This window comes from Clupea harengus, chromosome 24, assembly GCF_900700415.2.
Source record: "Clupea harengus chromosome 24, Ch_v2.0.2, whole genome shotgun sequence".
Lineage (NCBI taxonomy): Eukaryota > Metazoa > Chordata > Actinopteri > Clupeiformes > Clupeidae > Clupea > Clupea harengus.
This window is the reverse complement of record NC_045175.1, coordinates 17,638,165-17,662,449: the sequence shown is the minus strand read 5'-3', so window position 1 is coordinate 17,662,449 and position 24,285 is coordinate 17,638,165. Positions and strand designations below refer to the sequence as shown.

Here is a 24,285-nt window from a genome sequence, read left to right as displayed (position 1 = left end):
GGACACACCACACTAGCATCAGTACACACCACACATCAGTACACACCACACTAGCATCAGTACACACCACACTAGCATCAGGACACACCACACTAGCATCAGTACACACCACACATCAGTACACACCACACTAGCATCAGTACAGACCACACCTCAGTACACACCACACTAGCATCAGTACACACCACACTAGCATCAGTACACACCACACTAGCATCAGTACACACCACATTAGCATCAGTACACACCACACTAGCATCAGTACACACCACACTAGCATCAGTACACACCACACTAGCATCAGTACACACCACACTAGCATCAGTACACACCACACTAGCATCAGTACACACCACACTAGCATCAGTACACACCACACTAGCATCAGTACACACCACACATCAGTATACACCACACCACACCTCAGTACACACCACACTAGCATCAGTACACACTAGCATCAGTAAACACCTCAGTACACACCACACTAGCATCAGTACACACCACACTAGCATCAGTACACACCACACTAGCATCAGTACACACCACACTAGCATCAGTACACACCACACTAGCATCAGTACACACCACACTAGCATCAGTACACACCACACTAGCATCAGTACACACCACACTAGCATCAGTACACACCACACCTCAGTACACACCACACTAGCATCAGTACACACCACATTAGCATCAGTACACACCACACTAGCATCAGTACACACCACACCTCAGTGCACACCACACTAGCATCAGTACACACCACACTAGCATCAGTACACACCACACTAGCATCAGTACACACCACACTAGCATCAGTACAGACCACACATCAGTACACACCACACTAGCATCAGTACACACCACACCCCAGTACACACCACACTAGCATCAGTACACACCACACCCCAGTACACACCACACTAGCATCAGTTCACACCACACTAGCATCAGTACACACTAGCATCAGTACACACCACACCTCACTTCAGTACACAACACACCTCAGTACTCACCACACAACACTGTAACCTGTTTTATTACGCCTACACTATTTATCTACTCTATTCATCTGTCTGTCTGTCTGTAATATATCTGATTTGTTTGTTTAAATCTGCCTATGCTTGTGCCAATACAGGTCTTGGTGACCAATCCAGACGGCTCCCCTGCAGAAAAGGTTGATGTGGAGGTGACGGCTCTTGATCAATCCATGATGGGGTCCACCCGCTCCAACGGCATGGCAAAAGTCACCGTCAACACAAAGGGTGGATTAGCCCAACTGCCAATCACGGTAAGTCTAAATACATTTTAAGTATACCTCTATTATGTTTTATAATAGTATTTTATTTGAGTATTTTATACTCCTCATCCTTAACATTTTCAAAACAGTGAATGCATTTCTCAAAACAATTTGAACAAACAGTACCACACAACAGAATACTTGCAAAAGCCCATAACATGCTCAGTCAATGAACATGTTGGTTTTGGTATGGCCTCTACCTATCCTACGGGATTATGGGATTCTGAAACATTTACAGCAGTTGAGAGTAAGGGTTAATTTTGTGTAAAAATATTTACTGGAAACAAATTAGAGTCCCACGCTGGACTCGAAACTCCTGCTGTAACGAAATATGTGGGCATGCTAGCAGGGATGCTAAAACCAGTCTGTTCTTGCATCTGTCTTCTTACGGCTCTCACAGGGTCAGGTTTACTTGCTGCACAGCTCTTTACTCAACGGGAATCATCACATATACTCATGTATAGTTTCATCCCCAAATTCACCAAGCTGATTACGTGTTTATTTGTACTTTATAGGTGAAGACCAAGGATCCTGGTCTCACTGATGCTCGTCAGGCTAGAGAGGCCATGTCAGCGTTGTCTTATGAGACCAAGGGAGGCTCCAAGAACTTTATGCACATTGGTGTGGATGCAACAGACTTGGCCATCGGAGATCAGATCAAGGTCAACCTGAACCTGGGAGGAAGCCCTGGAGCACAGAATCAAGACTTCACTTATCTAGTAGGTGTTTCCATCTTCCTCTTGTCAGACGCTCTCTTACAGACACACACAAACACACACATACACACACACCAACAAAGACTCAGACACACACTTTGGATTAGATGTGTGCATGTGTTCTCATAGCCCATGTGTGTGTGTGTGTGTGTGTGTGTGTGTGTGTGTGTTAAATTCTTTCTCCAACAGATCCTGAACAAAGGGCAAGTTGTTCAGGCTGAGAGGTTCAAGAGACAGGGCCAGGCTCTGGTGACTTTGTCCGTACCGGTGACCAAGGACATGGTTCCCTCCTTCCGTATCGTGGCCTACTACCATGTGGGCTCTGCTGAGGTGGTGTCTGACTCAGTCTGGGTGGACGTGAAGGATACCTGCATGGGGAACGGTAAATATCTTTTCCGTGCAGTTTTGTGTATTCCCACATGTACATTTCTTCTTTAGGCAGAGGGTTTTATTCCAAGTGACTTGCAGCACAAAATAAGATATCCATATTCATCAGTAAGCTTGTTCAATGGGTATCAAACCCATGATCTTGGTGTTGGTAGCACTTTACTCTACCAGTTTAGCCACAGGAACACGTTTCACATCCTGATACCCTCCCCCTCTCTTCTTCTCCCTCTTCAGCTGAAAGTGGAACCCTCTCGCCCTACTGCAGTCTACTCCCCCCGCCAGCACTTCAGTCTGAAGATCACTGGAGACCCCGGAGCTAGAGTGGGGCTGGTGGCTGTGGATAAAGGAGTCTACGTCCTCAACAACAAGCACAGACTCACCCAGAGCAAGGTGATGATATTGTGTCCTCATAGTGCACAGATGATCAGTATCAGTGTATGATCATGGGCAGTGGCGTAACGTAGTAACGACGGGCCCAGGTGCAAGATATTATGACGGGCCCCCCTAGTGAACGCAAAAAAAAAATAATCGTAGCGTTTCCCTACTTCCGCAACCGCGTAAATCGATATAAATAGTGTTTAATTATTCAACCTTACTTATTTCAGAACCGATGGGTGTGTACACAATTAACTAAGTCTTGTTTGACTCTCAGCAGGAACATTTCTTACCAGAAAAATTGTTAGAAAGTAATATTAGTAGCGACCACTATTTACCCAACTTGTAGCCTAGTAATCCTGCCCTACCATAATGTATGTAGGCTATAACTTGTCTTGAAATGTATATCACAATAGCCGTAAGTTACCTGTTGCATGGTTGCTGACACACCACTGAGGGCAGAAGCAGCGATGCTGATCCCTGCTGACTCCGTGGGCTCGTGACTAGTTGACGGCTAGTTAAAAAGCCGAATTGGTTTAACTATAGCGTATTGTATTGTCACATGATCAAATAGAGACATAACATTGGACAACAACATACATATTACCCAGCAATCATCATTGCTAATCACAAAAATACCAAAGAAAATAAGAACTTATTCATTTCATTGAATAGTTTTTTGATAGTTTCTATAGTGCATGTAGGATAAGCATATGATTTTGTTATAAATTGCTACTTTTCCCCAAAAAATAATAACAACCATGACTGAGATAAGTTTGCATTTTTCAAGTGTATATATAGCATTTTACACTACCATCCTCATAAGACCAGCGCGTATTTGAACATAAGCATATTCTAGAAAATTTGACGCTATACTAAGGTTGGGCCCGTCGAGCGACGCGTGGAAATCTTTGGGCCCGGCTACGGGCCCCGACACCCCACGGGCCCAGGTGCAGCCGCACCTGCTGCACCCCCTATAGTTACGCCCCTGATCATGGGCCAGAGTGGGGCTGGTGGCTGTGAATAAAGGAGTCTACGTCCTCAATAACAAGTTCAGACTCACCCAGAGCAAGGTGATGATATGTTGTACTCATAGTGCATAGATGATCAGTAGCAGTGTATGATCATAGGCCAGAGTGGGCCTGGTGGCTGTGGATAAAGGAGTCTACGTCCTCAATAACAAGCACAGACTCACCCAGAGCAAGGTGATGATAGAGACCCTGGGGCCTAGAGTGGGTCTGGTGGCCAGAGAGATATATGTGTGCCTCCTCAATAACATACTAGGGTGCTTTCTTTTAGGATTTCCATCTTGATCCCAGATACACTCACAGTATGATGTTCAATCCCTGTACACCATCATTGTTGACAACAGCCAATGTGTCCATGAAAGCAATATTGATATGATATCATTCTCAAATTTTTCTGTTAATTTCTAAGCTAAATGTTTTGGTTTAATTAATGGGCTACATTCCAGATATCCAGAACGACAAATTAAATTTCTCTAATGTGCACTTGAACCTGTACTTCTCAGTTGACAAGGTTGTTTGATGCTGATTTGAATTTCTTTTCTTCTCTTGTTTTGTGAGTCATCCTTCTGGCACTAATTATATTGATTTTGTTTATTTGTTTGTTTGTTTGCTCGCTTGTTTGTGTGCATCCCAACACAGATCTGGGATGTTGTTGAGAAGTCTGACACAGGTTGCACAGCAGGCAGCGGTAAGAACAGTATGGGGGTGTTTCATGATGCTGGTCTCATCTTCAAATCAAGCACCGCTGGAGAAACAGAATCACGTCAAGGTAGACACCACCAACACTTAAGCCTTTCTTAAGTTAATGTTCTAGCAGACAAGCATAATGTCCTCTAGCTAAATGTTTTGTGTAGAGGCCTAAACTTCAGCTAGGAAGGCTCCTTGGAAGTCTTTGAGGGTATCTAGCACCATCTGTGACCCACGCTAGATAGCCCCCTGATAGGTGAAAATTCACCCTTGTTACCTCAGGACTCCGGAGCTGCATATAAGTATATTTATTAGACAGACAACAATTGCAATCGGGCTCACTCCCAGCACAAGGCTGAAAGTGAAGCAATGATAAACACATCGCACAAGGTTTATATAGACAGAAGTTGAGCGTTCAGCGAGATAACCACGTGGTGGATTTCTGATATCCGAGGCAAGGATGGAAGTTTTGCAAGGTCGGAAGAAGCACAGTTCGAACCTTCTTATCACTTCTGGTCTAAACATGCTCTTGTACATGTGCAGACAATAATAATAATATAATAATATAATAATAATAATACAAGGCACTTGATTATTATATTCTTAAGTCATTAACAGTGTTTGGAAATTATCTCCATCACCCCCACTGTGTCAAAATGGTGTCCCTTGAACGTCAGCTTGAACGTCATCTTGGGGAAGAGGAAGCTTTTGATGGAGAATCTCAGGCCAACATTCTATTAGACAAAAGACCACGAGGCGAATAGAATATTTCTGGAAGTGTATTTCAAGGTGCTCCTGCAGGGAGTCAATTCCAACATCGAGTAGAGGCAGGCAAAGACTAAAGAGGCACCACAGTGTTACAGGTTAAATACCAGTCAATCATGGGAGGATACATTGGGGGTGATAGGTTTGTTACAGGTCAATGTGGGGAAGGGGGCATGTGAGTGGGAGGGGATGTTCCTATGAAGGAACACACACAGGCCCAAAATGGTGGACAATGGATGTGTATTCCTCCACCTGGGGCAGGGGGGGATGATGTCTGCTAGGGGCTTTAAACAAAGGTGTGCCAAGACTATCAATGCACATGGCACACACACACACACACACACACACAGGAGAACATGCTTGCAATGCAATGTAAGTCTATAAATTAATGGCAATATCCATTTCCATCACTTTAGAGGCGAATATCTGAACTTTTTGATTACACCTCCTCAGTTCCTGTAACAGCACCAACACCATGCACAATAATAATAATAATAATAATAATAATAATAATAATAATAATACATATTATTATATGGCAGCGACAGTACAAGCGTTCTGATTGGCTAATGCGTAGTCATGCCAGCCGCGTATTGCCCTCTTCACCGGTCAATATGGATCCGTATTGCCCTCTGACGACATCGGGCAAACATCAGCAGTATTACTGGCTGTAACTTTCAAATCTTCAATGGTCCAGTGCAAATATGCCAAGGCATTCAGAAGAAGCGAATATTTGTCATTGAAAGTGATGACGAAGACTAGAAACTTGGAATCACTTGTGTTGTTACTTTGTGTTGGAATTAAAGCCATTTTGGCAGAGCCTTATTGACAGTTTTCTATTAAAAGTAATTGGTTGCTAGTCAACATCTGAAACACATTGTGTCGTGAGAAGCCTTGAGAGCTCAACAAAACGACATGTTTTCTATTTACAATTACCATTTCTTTCATTAACAAAATGAAAGGAGCGGAAAATGCCATATAATAAACAACTTACTAACCTCGACCGTTTGGTCACGCCGGGAAATATCGCTATCGCTCGGTCGATACGTTAAAGCCTCAGTTTGATATTTCCCGGCATGACCTCACTCTCGGTTAGTAAGTAGTTAGTAAATGGGTGTCATTCAGGTCTTGCTCAGTCTGTTAAGGTTGATTTGTTTCTCCTCTCCCCAGTACCCACATGCCCAAAGCCACCCCAGAGGAGACGTAGAGCCATCACCATTCAGGACTTGCACAACTCTCTGAGTAAGTTCAGTTGTCACCACAGCCACCAGCGGGATTTCCATCCAAATATTCATCCAAATGTTTAATTTCATTTTATTTTGTGAGTCATTCCAGAGTTATACCAGACAGAGCTAAAATTAACATCAACTTTTATTGAAAGGGTCGACAAATTAAATGATCACATCATCAAATGGAACCTTTAGTTTGCTACTTTCTAATGACATATTTGTGGTCACAGTCCCTAAAGGGTTAACAAGAATTTTGAGTAACATATTCAAATAGATAAACCTTGAACAGTCCATTTTCAACACATTCTTGTTTTCCTCTCAGCTGTTAAGTACAATGACACAGAGCGCCAGTGCTTTCTAATGACATATTTGTGGTCACAGTCCTTTAATGGTTAACAATAATTTTGAGTAACATACACAAATAGGAAATCCTTGAAACACATCACAGTCCATTTTTAACACATTTTTGTTTTTGTTTTCCTCTCAGCTGCTAAGTACAAGGGAACAGAGCGTCAGTGCTGTGTGGATGGAATGAAGGACAACATCATGGGGTTCACCTGTCAACGTCGAACGGAATATATCACAGATGGAGACAAGTGTGTGAAGGCCTTCTTGCACTGCTGCACGGAGATGGCCGATCAGAAGAAAGAAGCCAAAGATGAGCAACTTCATCTAGCCCGCAGTAAGAACCCCCATATCTACATATTGTGTGGAAATACACATACATGCAGACACACCCACACTCATTTCACAAACACATATACACACATACCCACACAAAAATGCACACAAAATAATATATGTATAATCAAAAACATACACACACATAAATGTGGGTACATACACACACACACATACATACACACACACACACACACACACACTCAAAACCTTGGAGCAGCACAAAGAGACTTGAAAAAAATCTTGATCATATGTATTCATGTGAACCTTGTTAAAGTTGCTATATTAATGAACACAACTGAAACTGAACTTGTTCCTTTTCTACACAGGTGATGAGGATGATGATTTCTACACAGACTCGGACGACATTGTTTCCCGTTCCCAGTTCCCAGAGAGTTGGCTTTGGGATGTTGAGGATCTTCCCCAGTGCCCTCCAGATGACAAACACTGGTGAGAGAGGCATTGAGAACTAACTGACTAACTGACAAGAGAACTATGGTGTTTTTTATGAAGGAGAAATACATCTGTTTAGTTCATCTACCATTCATTCTTTTCTCTGTCTTCCTTCCTTTCTGATATTACTGAACTATTACATTAATTACAAAAATGTAATAATTTTTGTTGATAATAATAATAATAATAATTCAAAAGTCCTTTGAACAATGACATACATTTACATTAGTACGATTGTCATCTCTGCCAATTCCAGCACTTCCACCTCCATTACAAAGAAGAGCTTCCTGAAAGACTCCATCACCAGTTGGCAGGTTACAGCCATCAGCATTTCAAAAACTCTTGGTAAATCGTAAGCTCACACTCTCACAGACTTCCCAAAACTCTCAGAAATCCAATGTAGAGCTCATAAAACTCACATAACTCTTTCTGAGAACTTGCAGAACTATTTCTCAGAACTTTCAGAACTGTCTTTAGAAAGCACATATCTCCATTTTAGAGCTCAACATGCAGACAGATAGTCCTAGCTGGTGCCATTTGTGCTTTAGCCACTCCATTTTCTCTCACTGTCTTGCCTTTCTTTGTGCATCCACCTCTGTTTCCTCAGGGATCTGTGTGGCGGAGCCCTACGAAATGATTGTAATGAAAGATTTCTTCATCGATCTGAAGCTGCCCTACTCTGTAGTGCGAAATGAGCAGATTGAAATCAAAGCCATCCTCTACAACTACAATGACTTCGAAATCAAGGTAACATTTTGCACTGAATCTTTAGAGAGGAAAATCACAATAACACTTCAATGTTTTTCCCCTTTTCTTTGCAGCACACTACAGTTATACAGTATTTTGCCAGCCATTAACAATATGTTGAAAAGTTCAAATCAATTTGTATTGCTGCACACAAAAAAAAGCTGTTTGTGATATATGGGTAACATTTATTGATTTTTAATTGTATGGGTTTGCCAATGGATGTTAATAATAAAAACAAACAACCGATGTACTGTAATAGGGTTAAACACCAAAGAGACACTCTCTCTCCATCTGCCAGGTGCGTGTGGAGCTTTTGGAGACCGAGGACGTGTGCAGCGTGGCCACCAAGAAGGGCAAGTACCGCGACACCATCGAAATGGATCCCATGACGTCACGAGCAGTTCCCTTTGTCATGATCCCCATGCAGCTGGGCAAACACACCATTGAGGTGAAGGGAGCCGTGTACGACTCACACCTCACCGATGGTGTCAAGAAGGACCTGCTGGTGGTGGTGAGTGTATCTCCAGAAACAAACCAACAAACAAACAAACAAATCAGTAGAAGGATGCATGGATAAATGGATGGAGGGATATATAGATAGATAGATAGATAGATAGATAGATAGATAGTTGGATAGATGGATAGATGGTGGATGGATGGAGGGATAGATAGATAGATAGATAGATAGATAGATGGATGGATGGATGGATGGATGGAGGGATGGATGGAGGGATAGATAGATAGTTGGATAGATGGATGGATGGTGGATGGATGGATGGAGGGATAGATAGATAGATAGATAGTTGGATAGATGGATGGATGGATGGAGGGATAGATAGATAGATAGATAGTTGGATAGATGGATGGATGGATGGAGGGATAGATAGATAGATAGATAGATAGATAGATAGATAGTTGGATAGATGGATGGATGGATGGAGGGATAGATAGATAGATAGATAGTTGGATAGATGGGTAAATGGATGGATAAATGATGACCCCTGCTGAGAATGGTGAATTTAAAATAAAAAACGAATAGATTGAAGAATGAATCAATGGATGAGTGGGTGGATTGATTGATGGATGGATGGATATAGAGGCTAAAGGTGGATGGATGTAATGTATTTGTTGTCACAGTCTGAAGGTGTACGGACGGAGGTTCCTGTGAAGAAAGTCGTTCTGAACCCAGTAGAGCATGGTGAGTGTGATATTAAGTTCTTGACACGGAAGTTGAATCATCATCATTATTATTAATATTATAATTATTAGTAGTAGTAGCAGTAGTAGTAGTAGCAGAAGAAGTAATAGTAGTAGCAGTAGTAGTAGTAGTGGCAGTAGTAGTAGTAGCAGTAGTAGCAGTAGCAGAAGAAGTAATTGTAGTAGCAGTAGTAGTAGTAGCAGTAGCAGTAGCAGAAGAAGTAATTGTAGTAGCAGTAGTAGTAGTAGTAGTAGCAGTAGCAGTAGCAGTAGCAGTTGCAGTTGCAGTAGCAGTAGCAGTAGCAGTAGCAGTAGCAGTAGCAGTTGCAGTAGCAGTAGCAGTAGCAGTAGTAGTAGTAGTAGCAGTAGCAGCAGTAGAAGTAGTAGTAGTAGTAGTAGTTGCAGTAGTAGTGGCAGTATTAGTAGTTGCAGTAGTAGCAGTAGCAGAAGAAGTAATAGTAGTAGTAGTAGTAGTAGTAGTAGTAGTAGTAGTAGTAGTAGTAGCAGTAGTAGTAGTAGTAGCAGTGGTAGTAGTAGCAGAAGAAGTAATAGTAGTAGTAGTAGTAGAAGTAGTAGTAGTAGTAGTAGGATTAGTAGTAGTAGTAGTAGTAGTAGTAGTAGTAGTAGTAGTAGCAGCAGTAGCAGTAGAATCAGAATCAGAATCAGAATCAGAATAGTATTTATTGCCAAGTAGGTTTACACCTACCTGGAATTTGTTCTGTACAGTGAACATAAAAACTTACAAACACAATAAGTACTACATGTAGTAGTAGTAGTAGTTGTAGTAGTAGTAGTATGTATAATATATAAAGTACATGATACTTTAGTAATACTTTAGTATTATTATTATTATATTTAAAAACACCAAGTACATTCTATTGCTGCAATTCATTCATTCTTTTTCTCTCACTCTCCTACCTCTGTATGTCTTTCACTTTGCTCCCTCTGTAAACAAGGTGGGCAACAATTTGAGGAAATTCTGAGCCACATCCCAAAGAAACAGGTGCCCGGCACACCGGCCAGTACCCACTTCTCAGTCTCAGGTTGGTGCCAACCCTACCCAAACCTCCCTGAAAAAACATAATTTTTAGTGACACATCTATAGCACAAGTTGACCTGTCTCAATTTCCTTCGGATGACTCCTAACGATATTCCATGTTAAACCCAGAATAGGAAGTAAATTAACCAATGTAGGTCGATTAGAGTGCCAATGACACAAGGATTGTTGATAAACTAAAATGCATTTGTGGTCTTATTAATAACTGTAGTGACACACATCAGGTCTCCAGTAACACATGAATTTCTGTACCCAGAACATGGATTTCCATGCTTCGATATTCCAAAAAACACATTATTTTCTCTTATTATATGGCAAGGACAGTACAAGCTTTCTAATTGGCTAATGCATAGTCCTCCTTACCGGTCAATACGGATCCATCTGATCGAAAGCGATCAGTCTGAGTTTTACTATCCAGACAAAAATGAAAACATCAACAGCCATGAGGAAATTCAGAAGAAGCGGAGATTTGTCATTGAAAGTGATGATGAAGACTAGACACTATAGTTTGAATCACTTGTGTTGTTACTTTACTGTAAATTAAAGCCATTTCAGCTGAGCCGTGTTTTCCGTTCTCTATTGATCATTGTAACTTGAAGTTAGCAAGTAATTGGTTGCTATGCAAGACCTGAAACACATTGTGTCGTGAGAAGACTTGAGAGCTCAACAAAACGGCATGTTTACAATTACCATTTCTTTTCATTTTCGAAATGAAAGGAGCATAAAATGCCATATAATAAACAACTTACTAACCTCGACCGTTCGGTGGGTGGCGATGTGTCGCTATCGCTCGGTCGATACGTTAAAGCCTCAGTTTGATATTTCCCGGCATGACCTCACTCTCGGTTATTAAGTAGTTAATACTTTACATGTCTATTCACCCTCTGTCTGAAATGATCTGTTAGACCTCCTGTGTCCTTCTAAGCCCTCCCTTCCTATGAGCCCATTGTGCTCTGATTGGTCAGCTAGGCAGGAAATAAGGATTGTGTTGCGAGATTGCATCATCTTGTAAGTAGGGGCTGGAATTCCAATAAGGAGTTTGAAGCAGCTGAGAAAAGTGTATTCTTTTGGAGAGAGTTACTCCCTCTGCCATGTGCTTTGGGCTTTTAAAAATTGCCGACCATTTACATGCATAAAAAGCTATACAACACACTAAAGGAAAGGGAAAAGCATAGGTCCTCTTTAAATAGATTTGTTAGGATTGCATTTTTACATACCTTTTTTTGGTGCACTGGGGATGTGATAACCTTGAAGTTTTCCACTGTATTTATTAATTCCACATTCTTTTTTCTGTGTTTTTCACCTAATTTTGATTGTGAGCTTATTATTCTGATCATATAAGATTTGCTTTTTATAATGTTCTATGCATATTGAGGATGTGACTATGTGTCTTATCAGGGGAGCAGATCAGCCAGACCATTGAGCAAGCCATCACAGGAGACTCCATGGGCTCCCTCATCGTGCAGCCCAGAGGCTGTGGAGAGCAGAACATGATCTACATGACGCTTCCCCTCATCGCCACCCACTACCTGGACGCCACTGTCCAGTGGGAGAAGGTGGGGCTGGAGAAGAGAGACACAGCTGTCAAATACATCAACATGGGTGAGTCATGACGATGCAAAACATAAAAATTAGTGGGTCACAGACAGTCATTTCCCCTTGAAAATTCCAAATCTTAATTAACTTCCTGCATTTTTACACTTTCTTTACGTTTTAAAGTATTCTACATTGTTTAGCATGTCCTACTAACCATAACCCTGTGTTATAATCTGCCATCAAACATGTAAAACCATCATTCTCTTAACCACAGACAAAACTGGCTGTGAGGTATTCATTTTGTCCATTGTGCTAAAACTAAACAGTGTTGCCTACAATAAACAACACTATAAGTGCATTGGACAAAACCATTTATAACACAAGTATCCGAGCAGGTAGGGTAATTGCCCCCTGTCTTTTTGAGAAGTTATATTTACATCATTTAGTCATTTAGCAGACACTTTTATCCAAAGTTGTTTAGAAAGGTATGAAGCCAACGTACTGCTTTATAAAATGGTGAGTGGTGCAGCTCCTGACTGAAATTATCTGGCAAAAAAACAATGTTAGCTTTACTTATTAGACCTGTCACTATTACCTAAGTTTAAAGCTTTTGGTCTGTATTTTACAGTATTAAAGTGTAAATATTTTTGTGTCTGTATGAGTGTGTGTCCGTGTAAGTATGACAGATATGTGGGTGTAATTCTCAGCATTTGCATCTCTTGCTTTCATTCTCTGTAGGTTACCAGCAAGAGTTGGCCTTCCGTAAAGCAGATGGGGCGTTTGCCACTTTTACAAACAGCCAAGGCAGCGCTTGGTGAGCTGTGTTCACACGGCAACATGACTCATGAGAGTAATGATGTCATCACATGAAATCAATAATACTGATGTTATATAACCATGCTCTATCTATCTATTGATCTGTCTGTCTGTCTGTCTGTCTCTCTCTCTCTCTATCTCTCTCTCTCTACCTCTCTCCCTCTCTCCCTCCCTTCCCCACCAACCCCTTTAGGCTCACAGCGTACGTGGCTAAGGTTTTTGCCATGGCCAGTGACATCATTAGCATTCAGGAGAACGTGATCTGTGACGCCCTCAAGTGGCTGGTGCTGAACTCCCAGCAGCCAGATGGCTCCTTCAAGGAGATCGTCAACGTTGTCCATGCAGAAATGGTGGTATGGGATACTCAATGAGTGTGTCGCAGCGAAAACCAGCCACTCTCTTGCAATTCCACAATCAAGAGTCAAAAGGCCACTTGTGTTGATCTCAGGTTTATTGTAGTCATTAACACTACTGAGTCCGAGCCTGTTTTTCACTCTCTTAGGTAGTCTGCCATGCCTTGATATTTTAGTTTATTTCACCTAACTAAAAACATTGAGGCAAAAGTGGCATGTATGATTATATTCTAGAATACCTCAGCAATAATAACATGGGAATGAAAGGAATGTAGTAAAAAAAGATTGAATTTAAATCAAATCTAAACAAACCCTTCCAAAAACATACTTTCAGAGGTGCTCAGACTTTGTACAAAAAATACATTGTAAAGATTTTGGAGCAAGGCTTTTGAACTCTGAACTTTGTAAACATAAGTGTTAGTTTTACAAAGGTGAGTTTAGCATTTAGAAAGTGTGTGTGGTTTCACTACTATATATTTATAATTTTAGAGTGACCTGTACCTTTTCAAAACTAGTGTCCCTACTAATGCATATTGATGAGTTAGGTGTAAACACACCTGGGACACCTCAGACAAGAACAATGGCCCTTACCTAATGGCCCTGGAATGTCTTTGTGACCCGTACCCCCCACAGGATTTCTTGACACACCATGGCCCAATAGAGATCACTGAATTACCATACCCTTATCATATGAATAGCTGTCATTTGCTAATGGGCGGGTCGTTAGGAGCTGAAACCTCACTCAGAGACTGAAAAGTGCAAGAGACTAGTCCTATTCTCCTTACAAAGTGCTTATTTATATATTTGTTTCAAACTGTGTAAATTTGAAAAGAAAAGGGTTCAAGGTTTCTGGGGGTGTAATTTCTATGTCTCTCCGACAAAAACTGGCTGAGCTTTAAAAGCAATTCCCCATAAAAACCACCATATCCCTGCACAGGGATATCGGACTTCAGAGGGTTAAGCCACAAAAAGGAGATGGTCCATAGATTAGCGCGATCTCATTGTATGAATGTTGGGTCAGACTTTTTAAAGAAACCTAGTTCCTCCCACTCTCTTGTGTTTGGCTGTTCTCCAAGGCCAATCAGAACTAACCCCATTCTCTAACTTTTACTCCTAACTTGTCTCTCTGTGTGTGTGTGTGTGTGTGTGTGTGTTTTTGGCCCCCTTTCTTACCCTGGGATCCTGTGGAGGATCAATTAATCTTGTCTCTATCCAGGCTACTAGTCAACTGTTTGGTATTCCATTTGTCAGCCATTTTGAGTGAGGCTTTTCATACTTAGGAATTAATCCATGTTCATAAACTTATAAAAAATATCCAACAAGAGTTACTCTGAAAATGTAATGATGTTCTCTAAACAAAGTTCAGGAGGAACGCATAGAGCTGGTTGACAGCCGTCACCAATGCCACTTCTATTTTCTAGGAGATTTAAACCCTCCTTATCTGTCCACCACGTCACAGGCTCCAGCATAGCTTCCCATAGGCAGAGGTTAAGTAGGGGTCGCAGAACTTGGCTGACCACAGTGAATTAGAAGAACAGGGCTTCATACATCCGACGCCTAATCCAGGCGTTTCTCAGGATACAGTCACTTCTTCAGCGTTTCCAGCAGGACTCCTAGCCTAAATGTTGTCCTTTTCAGAATTCTGTCTTGCTTTCTCATGCTACACAGAGGTCATTCATTCAGTTTCCCCAAGAAGTCTTGCATTTTCACTCTACACCGAGGTCATTCATCAAGCAGTCGCACAGAGCTTATCAAACACCTTTCCATAATCTCCAGCAGTTCCTAACGGGGAACTCACCTTTACACGCATTAGCCCTTTTTTCGACCAATGTAAGTTATGCAGTCAGAGTGACTGTGGAATCAAGTCCCCTATTGACGTCGAGCTAAATAACATAGTTTCATGGGGATCAAACCCATAGCATGCACCCTCTGCTCTGGCTTCGACCATGATGCACCACTGTTCATAGTTCCCAACGTAAATATTTAGGGAAACAAGACTGATCGTCGACCTGTTAGCACGACCAGCATCAACAATAATTCGTCTTGAGGAAGCAACTGGTTAGCTGAAGGCAACAACACCTCAGCTTTGAAGGTGATGCCCATTCACCCTGATTTCCAGCATCTATTCAGGAGCCTTCACATTCAGCGTGCCCCAACCCCCAACCCCCACCCACACCACCACCACCAGCTCATCCACCATGGATTTTCCACTCTAAAGGATGTTTTCTATAAAGCTGGGAGCTTGCACGTGATCTCCACTATAGGCAACTCAGGGCCACGGCCAGCTACCAAAGCCAAACATACTCATTATCAGCTCTCTAAATCAAGCCTTCCAATGGGAAAACTAGTGAACTGAATGATGAGTACAGGCCTATGGACTTGGACCAATGTGTTGTCATGTGTTTCCAGGGTGGCGTAAGAGGAAATGATGCGGATGCTTCCATGACGGCGTTTGTGCTGATCGCCATGCAGGAGGGCAGTAATCTTTGCATCGAGACTGTTGCTGTAAGTCTCACCACTTTGGACACGCTGGCAACACAATAAAGACTGTCTTGCTAATGTGACTCTACTGTTTAAGATTCTAACTGTTGGCATACCAACTGTTCTGTATCTTAAACAGTAAAGTCACAATGCTTAATGGTAACCAACACATGTCTATGATTTGGGTGTATCTTCCAACAACTATTTCAATTCATGTTGTTTTTTATGTATATTTCAAATGCTAAAAAGTCAGGCACATGATATGATTAAGGAGTGGATCGGTATAACTGCAATAATAAATCTATTCTTTCTGGCCTATATGATCCACACCACAGAGTCTTCCAGGCAGCATGAAGAATGCTCGTGAATATCTGGAAGGCCGGCTAAAGACATTGAACAATCCCTACGCTGTTGCCATGGTTTCCTATGCCCTTGCCAATGAAGAAAAACTGAACCAGGAGATCCTGTTCAAACATGCTGCAGGTGGGCTGGGAAGTTTGGTGTGATTTAGCATAGTGATGACAAGAGAAGCCACGTGAGTGTATAATCAAACCTAAGCAAGTTGTTTACATTGAGAGGAGATATGCACCAAGCACAGAGCCTTGAGGTAACCCAAAGGAGGGCTCCCGCTTCCTGCCTTGAATTTTTTAATGATTGGAGGGGTTGGGGGGGGGGGGGGGGGGGATAATAGTGTAATAATTGTATTGTAAGAGACATTTTAGAAAATATGTGATATTAAGTAGAAGCAAAGGACCCCATGTAAAAAACAGTAAAACCTCTTTCCGGTTGAACATGTCCTCACTGGCATTTTGAATTCTTGCATGTTGTACTATGACTAGTCTAATGGCAAAAAATGATTTTTTTTTTTTTTTCAAAACCTTTAGGTGGCACTCACTGGCCAGTCCCAGGCAATCATCTCTTCACTCTGGAGGCCACAGCCTATGCCCTTCTTGCCCTGGTGAAGGCCAAGGAGTTTGAGAAGGCAGGTCCCATCGTGAAGTGGCTGAACAAACAGCAGAAACATGGAGGAGGCTATGGATCCACACAGGTGAAGCACTATGCATATTAGTAGTCTTGTAAAACAATAGTAGATGGATAATTTGCCATTGTGTTGTTGTCAGTCATCAGTCCTCTCTCAGCTGACTCCTGATAGCTGAAAGACACTAATCACCAACCACCTCTGCTTTCATCCCCCACCAGTCCACCGTCATGGTGTTCCAGGCTGTGGCTGCTTACATAGAGCAGGTCAAGCAGCAGGAGCAGAACATGGAAATTGACATCAAGGTCTCCGGGCGCACCAAGCCTATTAAGTGGACTTTCACCAAAAGCAATGCCTTCCTAACCCGATCAGACAAGGTGTGAGCACTGTTTGTTTTTGTTTGTTTGTTGAAAATTGAAAATGCAATGGATGTATTTTCATTTGCAAATGCCAACACTCATCTATCTAATGTATCTGGTTTGTTGTGAAACAGAATGTTCTATCAAAGGATTTCACGTTTTCATATGTCATGTTTTATGTTCAATACAATATGATATAATATGATATTTGCTGACTTGCAGATGGACATGAACCAAAACCTGACTGTGCATGCCACTGGGACTGGGGAGGCAACTCTGTCGGTAAGGCTCACGTAGACATAGATCAAAGACTTACATGTTGTCATTTTAGTTTACAAAACATACAATTTAACAAAACAGACCTTATGTCAAAAATGGAAATGCACTATATAGTTGTTGAGCGTTTTGAAACGGGGTGGTATCTTTTTTTTTATCTCTGTCCAGGTAATGACTCTGTACTATGCCATGCCCAGTGACATAGCCACAGAATGCAAGATGTTTGATTTAGAGGTGAAGCTGGAGAAGCAAGACAAAGGTACGATTAGTGGCTTGACGAGCAAAATGCCAGTTCATAATGATGGAGATAATTTCCAAGCACTGTTAATTACCTTATATGAATCATGCACTTATGTAAGCAGGAACATGGCTTTTCTGTGTTTCTGCGTGTGTGTGACTTAGATTATTAGGTGCCACTTAGTCTGCATATGTACAAGAGCATGTTTAGACCAGAGGTGATAAGGAGGGTCGAACTGTGCTTCTTCTGACCTTTTGCAAAACTTCCATCCTTGCCTCGGACGTCAGAAATCCACCACGTGGTTATCCCTACTGAACGTTAAACTTCTGTCTATATAAACCTTGTGTGATGTGTTTAATATTGCTTCACTTTCAGCCTTGTGCTGGGAGTGAGCCCGATTGCAATTGTTGTTTGTCTAATAAATATACTTATATGCAGCTCCGGAGTCCTGAGATAACTAGGGTGAATTTTCACCTAACACATAACCAATCAGATTCCTATTATTCAGTCCAAAGTGATGTAAAATAATGCCAGTTCATAACCAATCAGATTCGTCTTTTTCATTCTAAAGTGACGTAACAGAATGCCAGTTCATAACCAATCAGATTCGTCTTTTTCATTCTAAAGTGACGTAACAGAATGCCATCTCTTAACTAATCAGATTACTCTTATTCATTCCACAGTAACATACAAGGATGCCACTGAAACGTACCTGCTAACCATTGATGTCTTGTAAGTTCATAATATCTCTCTGAGACATATGGGCTTTGCTGACGTATTTGTACAACAGATACACAGATCGTGCAAACTTGCAAACACACATGTACATGCACAGTCACAACCTCTCACATATTCACATCTCTGCATGCACGCTCACTCACAAATCTCTGATTTTATGAATGATCCTATGTCAGCTTAAACAGTTGGCATGCACACAATAGCCAAAATGACAAAAAAGTCTGCTAACTTGAACCTCAACCTCAGAGGTGAACGGACATGAAACGTTTATGGCAATCTGGACTTGAAATGTGTTCATCATTATTCTCAGGTACCTGTCAAAAGATCGTGATGCTACCATGTCCATCCTGGACATTGGACTGCTGACTGGCTTCAGTGTGGATGAAACTGATCTCATGAGAGTGAGTGGCCTAACAATATAGTGTAGTTGCTGTTGGTGTTGTTGTTGTTGTTGTTGTTGTTTAATCAAAGGTTAGACAGAGCAGGGATGGGGCGACATAGAAGAATTTGGTCATTAGAGGTTGAAAAAAAGTTCTAATAATGCAGGGACTCATTGATCTTTGGCTTCTCTCTTGCTTGTAGTTGTCCACAGGTGCAGAAAGGTACATCCAGAAATTTGAGATGGACAAGATGCTGTCAGACAGAGGCTCCCTCATTATCTACCTGGAGAAGGTGCACCATCAAGACATCTGTCTGTCTGTCTGTCTGTCTGTCTGTCTGTCTGTCTGTCTGTCTGTCTGTCTGTCTGTCTGTCTGTTTGCTGTCTGTCTGTCTCTCTGTCTGTCTGTCTGTCTGTCTGTCTGTCTGTCTGTCTCTCTGTCTGTCTGTCTGTCTGTCTGTCTGTCTCACGGCCGTCTGTCTGTCTGTTTCTGTCTCTGAAAGGTGCCATTTTTTTTTTCTCCTTCATTTCCCCAACCTCCATTACATTTTCTCATTCTGGATCAACAAACAATGCCATTCTCTCCATCATATTCCCTTTTGTGTTTACCTCTGTTCTTTGTTTCTCTCTCTCTCTCTCTTTGTCTCTGCCACTTTCTCTCTCATTGCCTCTATCTCTCTCTCACTGCCTCTCTTTCAATCCCTGCCACCCTCTCTGTCTCTGTCTCTCCTTATCTCTCCTTATCTCTCTCTCTCTCTCTCTCTCTCTATCTCTCTCTCTCTCTCTCTTTCAGGTCTCTCATACCAGAGCAGACAAAATTGCTTTTAGGATCCACAAAATGATGGAGGTGGGTCTGCTTCAACCTGCTGCAGTGACTGTGTACGAGTATTTTGATTTGGGTAAGTAAATACATACAAAACATGACTGGAGAGAGAAAGAGTGACCTCATCCTGCAGCAATTCTACATCAACTCATTAATGTAAAAACATTTTCTTGGTTTAATTTCAGATAGCCGCTGTGTGCGGTTCTACCACCCTCTAAAGATGGGTGGCGAGCTGAACAGGATCTGTTACAAAGACCTCTGCAAGTGCGCTGAAGGTAGGTTAGCAGGTTAGCAGGTAGTTTACCTGCATATCAGTCCATCCCATTGCCACGCTATAGTTACCGTCTTGTGCACACTGATCCACTTCCCCAGTATTCTTGTCTTTAATATTTTCTTTAGTCTCACCTCAATAAATAAAAACTCTAGTGTACTTAATTTCAACTTAGTACACAGAATTTCCCTGAATCATTTCCTGGGGGCTAATAATTTGTTCACACTCTCCCTTCTATTTACAGGCTGTGACCACACCCTTAGTTATTCTTTCTCTGTGTGAGATAGCTAATGTGTTTGTTCCTGATAACTTATAGAAAGCTGCTGTGTTCAGAAGACAGGAGAAGTGAATGACGGTGACAGATCTGACAAGGCATGCGAACAAGGCGTGGACTATGGTGAACACACCTTTCATTTGTGTCTGTGCGTGTGCATTTGTGTGTGTGAGAGAGAGAGAGAGAGAGAGAGAGAGTGAGGTTGTGTGTGTGTTTCTAGGGTGAGGTGGTGTGTGTGTGTATAAGAGATAGAGAAAGTTTTTGAGCAAGAGAGGTTGTGTGTGTGTGTCTAGAGAGGGTGAGGTTGTGTGTGTATAAGAGATAGAGAACGTTTTTGAGCAAGAGAGGTTGTATATGTGTCCGTGTATGCATATGACGTTTGACTGACATACTGCTTGTATCCATTGTTGTTGTTCTCCTCAGTTTATAAAGTCACAGTGGAGAAGATGGACCTGACTGTCCACACAGACATCTACCACATGAAGGTCACCCAGGTCATCAAAGAGGGTATGCAGGGGCCTACTTTATCTTTTTGTCCTCTTGTCATTTAATTATGTAAAAAAAATTGCACATCAAATACAAATGCCCTTAATATTTGCAATTATTTAAGACACGTCGGTTTTGATTTACACTAGTCACAACTGTTCCTTTACTTGCGCCATAACAGCTTTAGATTACAAAAGGAAGGTTGTTGATTGATTGGTTGGTTAAATTAATTAATTCATTCATTATTTTATTCATTCATTATTTTATTCATTCATTGGTGTTTTTTTGTTTGTTTTCTTGCATTCGTTTTTCCTTCCTTCATTTTGTTTCCAGGACATGGCAGTGTTAAATTTCAGATTGAAAGTGATTTTGGCAGCAGCCATTTTGTCATCTTCATCTCTCTCTCTCTCTCTCTCTCTCTCTCCCTCTCTCTCTCTCTCTCTCTCCCTCTCTCTCCCTCTCTCTCTCTCTCTCTCTCTCTCTCTCTCTCTCCCCTCTAGGTTCTGACTTTGGTGTTGAGGGCCAAACGCGTGAGTTCATTGCCCATCCTAACTGCAGGATTAACGTGGCGCTGCAGGAGGGGAAGACCTACCTGATTATGGGTCACAGGGATGACGTGATACAACTTGAGGGCAGGTGAGGAAATGCCACTTTCCATGCACTTCCCTTACTATGTCCTAGATGGCGCCAATAAGTCGGACTCAGTCATTACTCAGTATTGATGCGTCCCTGTGTCAAGCTTTTTAGACACAGTTCAATTCCACATCACGTGAAATCCCACGACTGAAGCTCCATAATAATTCATAAGGAAGGGATACTTGGGGCTTTTGTTAGAGTAAGTGCCTCTTTGTAGCATATCAATTATGTTATCTGATTTTGTTATCTGTACTGTTGATAAACTCCCAAACCTGTTCATATTATTCCAAAAGAGGAATACAATAGTTTATGACAAGCAGTAAAAAGAGAATTAGATAGCAATGCTTAATAGGGAACTAGCCCACGGATGAGAACATTCACGTTAGGGGTGGGCGATATGGCCAAAATCTTCTATCACGGTATTTGTAATTTTATATCACGGTTACGGTATATATCACAGTTTATTAGACGTAGGGTGACCAGATTTGAGTTTTTAATAAAAGAGGACACTTCAGCGGTGGCGAAATGTGTCCACAGACATTTATTTATTGACCCTTAAGAACACTAAGGTGCAGAAACAATACTGCCTCAATAGGCTATTGGTCCTAAGCAATAATGGCCAGTACAGGCCTACTTTGTACTGAACTTTTCCATTGAATCTTTAAACAGTCAAATTAAAGCAAAGTGCATGTAAAAAAAAAAAGGAAAAATCTTTCTGTGGCATTTAGTCCAGTGCTTCTTTAATGTCCTTTCAGAAGATAACTCAAGTGTTAAAACTTTCTTTTCAATGTGTGTCCATATGTTAACGCAATAATGATGAGAATTTTTTTTTTAATATATGGCCACATATTAAGAATTAAGAAGTTGGCCATTACACATAGACATACTATATACATAGACGTGCTAACGTCGCCGTCATATTGGTGAGGTGAAGACTGGCCTGTAAACAGACGCAAGTAAATGATGGAGCTGCTGTTTTTCTGGATAAAAAGCACTATAGCGTTTACGTTTCTCAACCGATTTCACTGAGTCGTTTTCATATTCAAGGGTTTATGATTATGGAGTACCAAAAAAGTTTTGTGTCCATGTTACTTAGAATCTCGATAGTTGGGCTATAGACATACATACATGTATATGTCTATGATAATCGCTGCTAGACGCTCACTGTTCTTGTGCTCCCACAGCTCATTTACTTTGAAATACTGAAAAGAAATCTAAACTATCGAAATCATGCATCTTTAACTACTAATATTTGACCATCATTGAGAGAAATGGAACAGAATCTGTAAATAAATGGCTACACTAGACACTTTTCAGTCCATATTTTTCAGTATATTGTATCTTTCCCAGTCGAGGTCGAGGATTAGTCGAGGATTACTCTACAAGTAGGTATGACAGTCCTTGCAGGTTATGTGCTTAAAAACTGTTTTGGGTATCGTATTATATGGCTCTTCAGAATGTTCAAATGGTTTAAATGGGCCACCCCAACGTTCGCAGGTCTGCTGTCATTGGCAACAGGTTTTGTGCTTCTAATTTAATCTAATTTGTGCTTCTTCTTTCATATCATTCCGCAAATAGTCCAGTCATTTAACGTAACGTAAAGTCGTTGTAACTTGAAGTCAGCAAGTAATGGGTTGCTACGCAACACCTGAAACTTTAGAGTTCTATTTGCCTGAAGAACTATTTTTTCTAATCGGAAATCACAAAACAGCAACAAAATCGTTAAAGAGGTATTTTGGAGGAATGTCATCTATCGTTTTGGCGAGTAACCGTATAATAAGTAGGATGATGTATAGTTCGGAGGTCATTATCTAAAAATAAATCGATTGGATTTCAAAATAAGAGTATACCGCGGTTGAAAGGGTATAGCCAAATCTCTCCCTGTAGACACATTTCTACCGTTGCACGGTATATACCGTCATACCGCCCAGCCCTAATTCACGTTATGGAATCAATAGGCTAATCACCGGGAATGATTTCTTCCGAAAGAAACCTTTAACCTATCTAATTCGTGGTTGACGGCTCTCTTGCGGCAAAGCACCCCCACAGCCTAATGTAATAAACCCATGTGTATCCCAGCTGGTCTTCCAGACAAAAGGATTTACATTTTGGATGAATAGAAAAACAAACAAACATTGTTGCGCATTCAACATTGACAGTTATATATCTGCATGTTTGTGTGCATGTTTGGTGTGTTTGTACGTGTGTGTGTGTGTGTTTGTGTGTGTGTGTGTGTGTGTGTGTGTGTGTCTGTGTGTGCCTTTGTGTGTGACTTTACAGCTTTAGATACCTGATGGGCCATCAGACCTGGTTGGAGTACTGGCCAACTGAGGTGGAGGGCCAGTCACCAGAGTACAAGGACGCCTATACAGGCATCACAGGCCTCGCCTTCGAAGTCACTAATTTTGGATGTGCCATATAGGATAATAACCATATAGGATAAGCCTATTTTCACAGTGTTGTGGTTGTTTTTTTCTTTTGACAAATTATGTTTCAAAATATCTGTCCACAATGCTACAGATTTTTTTGTGTTTTTAAAGAGATTACTGTTGTCTACAGAGCCCAAAGCTAACAGACATATTGTGTTTTAGAACTACCTGGGCTGACAGTCTTTCAGGTACCTTCTACTGATTTCAAACTGACAAAAATGGCAATGGCTGGATGCCATTTTGTTTTGAGTTCCGCAATTAAAGAAATAAACTGACATTTTGTGAATTTGTCTTATTTCATTCAGTGAGTATTTGACAAATGTATGGCAACGTGAAAAAGCAATATTTTAGCAAATCAACTTTCCTCTGTAACCCCATGAACATTACAAATATGGAGAGATGGAACTTCCAGAGTACAAGACCTTTTACTAGTTTATTGTAATAGTTATTAGTTCATTATAATAGTTATTAGTTTATTGTAATAGTTATTAGTCCATTGTAATATGTATTAGTTAAAGCAGCACTACAGAGTTTTTGGCTTGGAGCTCCCCCTAGCGGCTAAACCTAGCGAAACCTGTTGAAA

The 24,285-nt window shown here is 41.3% G+C and overlaps 1 protein-coding gene across 1 annotated transcript in view; it reads left to right on the top strand.

Annotated features, from left to right (window-relative positions):
* The window catches only part of LOC105906714 (complement C3-like), a 32,095-nt gene extending 8,118 nt beyond the window's left edge, over positions 1–23,977 (top strand). The window contains exons 11-41 of the mRNA XM_042703639.1: positions 1,145–1,297; positions 1,822–2,025; positions 2,212–2,401; positions 2,642–2,799; positions 4,452–4,581; positions 6,435–6,506; positions 6,981–7,175; positions 7,504–7,624; positions 7,884–7,972; positions 8,235–8,374; positions 8,673–8,885; positions 9,512–9,572; positions 10,528–10,614; positions 12,027–12,230; positions 12,903–12,978; positions 13,174–13,333; positions 15,743–15,838; positions 16,150–16,297; positions 16,699–16,862; positions 17,015–17,170; positions 17,375–17,434; positions 17,597–17,687; positions 18,350–18,398; positions 18,715–18,805; positions 18,987–19,076; positions 19,577–19,682; positions 19,792–19,881; positions 20,194–20,274; positions 20,575–20,658; positions 21,138–21,273; positions 23,554–23,977. Coding sequence (XP_042559573.1) covers positions 1,145–1,297; positions 1,822–2,025; positions 2,212–2,401; positions 2,642–2,799; positions 4,452–4,581; positions 6,435–6,506; positions 6,981–7,175; positions 7,504–7,624; positions 7,884–7,972; positions 8,235–8,374; positions 8,673–8,885; positions 9,512–9,572; positions 10,528–10,614; positions 12,027–12,230; positions 12,903–12,978; positions 13,174–13,333; positions 15,743–15,838; positions 16,150–16,297; positions 16,699–16,862; positions 17,015–17,170; positions 17,375–17,434; positions 17,597–17,687; positions 18,350–18,398; positions 18,715–18,805; positions 18,987–19,076; positions 19,577–19,682; positions 19,792–19,881; positions 20,194–20,274; positions 20,575–20,658; positions 21,138–21,273; positions 23,554–23,695 — 3,837 coding nt within the window. The 3' untranslated portion in view covers positions 23,696–23,977. The remainder of the gene's footprint in view (positions 1–1,144; positions 1,298–1,821; positions 2,026–2,211; positions 2,402–2,641; positions 2,800–4,451; positions 4,582–6,434; positions 6,507–6,980; positions 7,176–7,503; positions 7,625–7,883; positions 7,973–8,234; positions 8,375–8,672; positions 8,886–9,511; positions 9,573–10,527; positions 10,615–12,026; positions 12,231–12,902; positions 12,979–13,173; positions 13,334–15,742; positions 15,839–16,149; positions 16,298–16,698; positions 16,863–17,014; positions 17,171–17,374; positions 17,435–17,596; positions 17,688–18,349; positions 18,399–18,714; positions 18,806–18,986; positions 19,077–19,576; positions 19,683–19,791; positions 19,882–20,193; positions 20,275–20,574; positions 20,659–21,137; positions 21,274–23,553) is intronic.
* Positions 23,978–24,285: the final 308 nt, after the last annotated feature.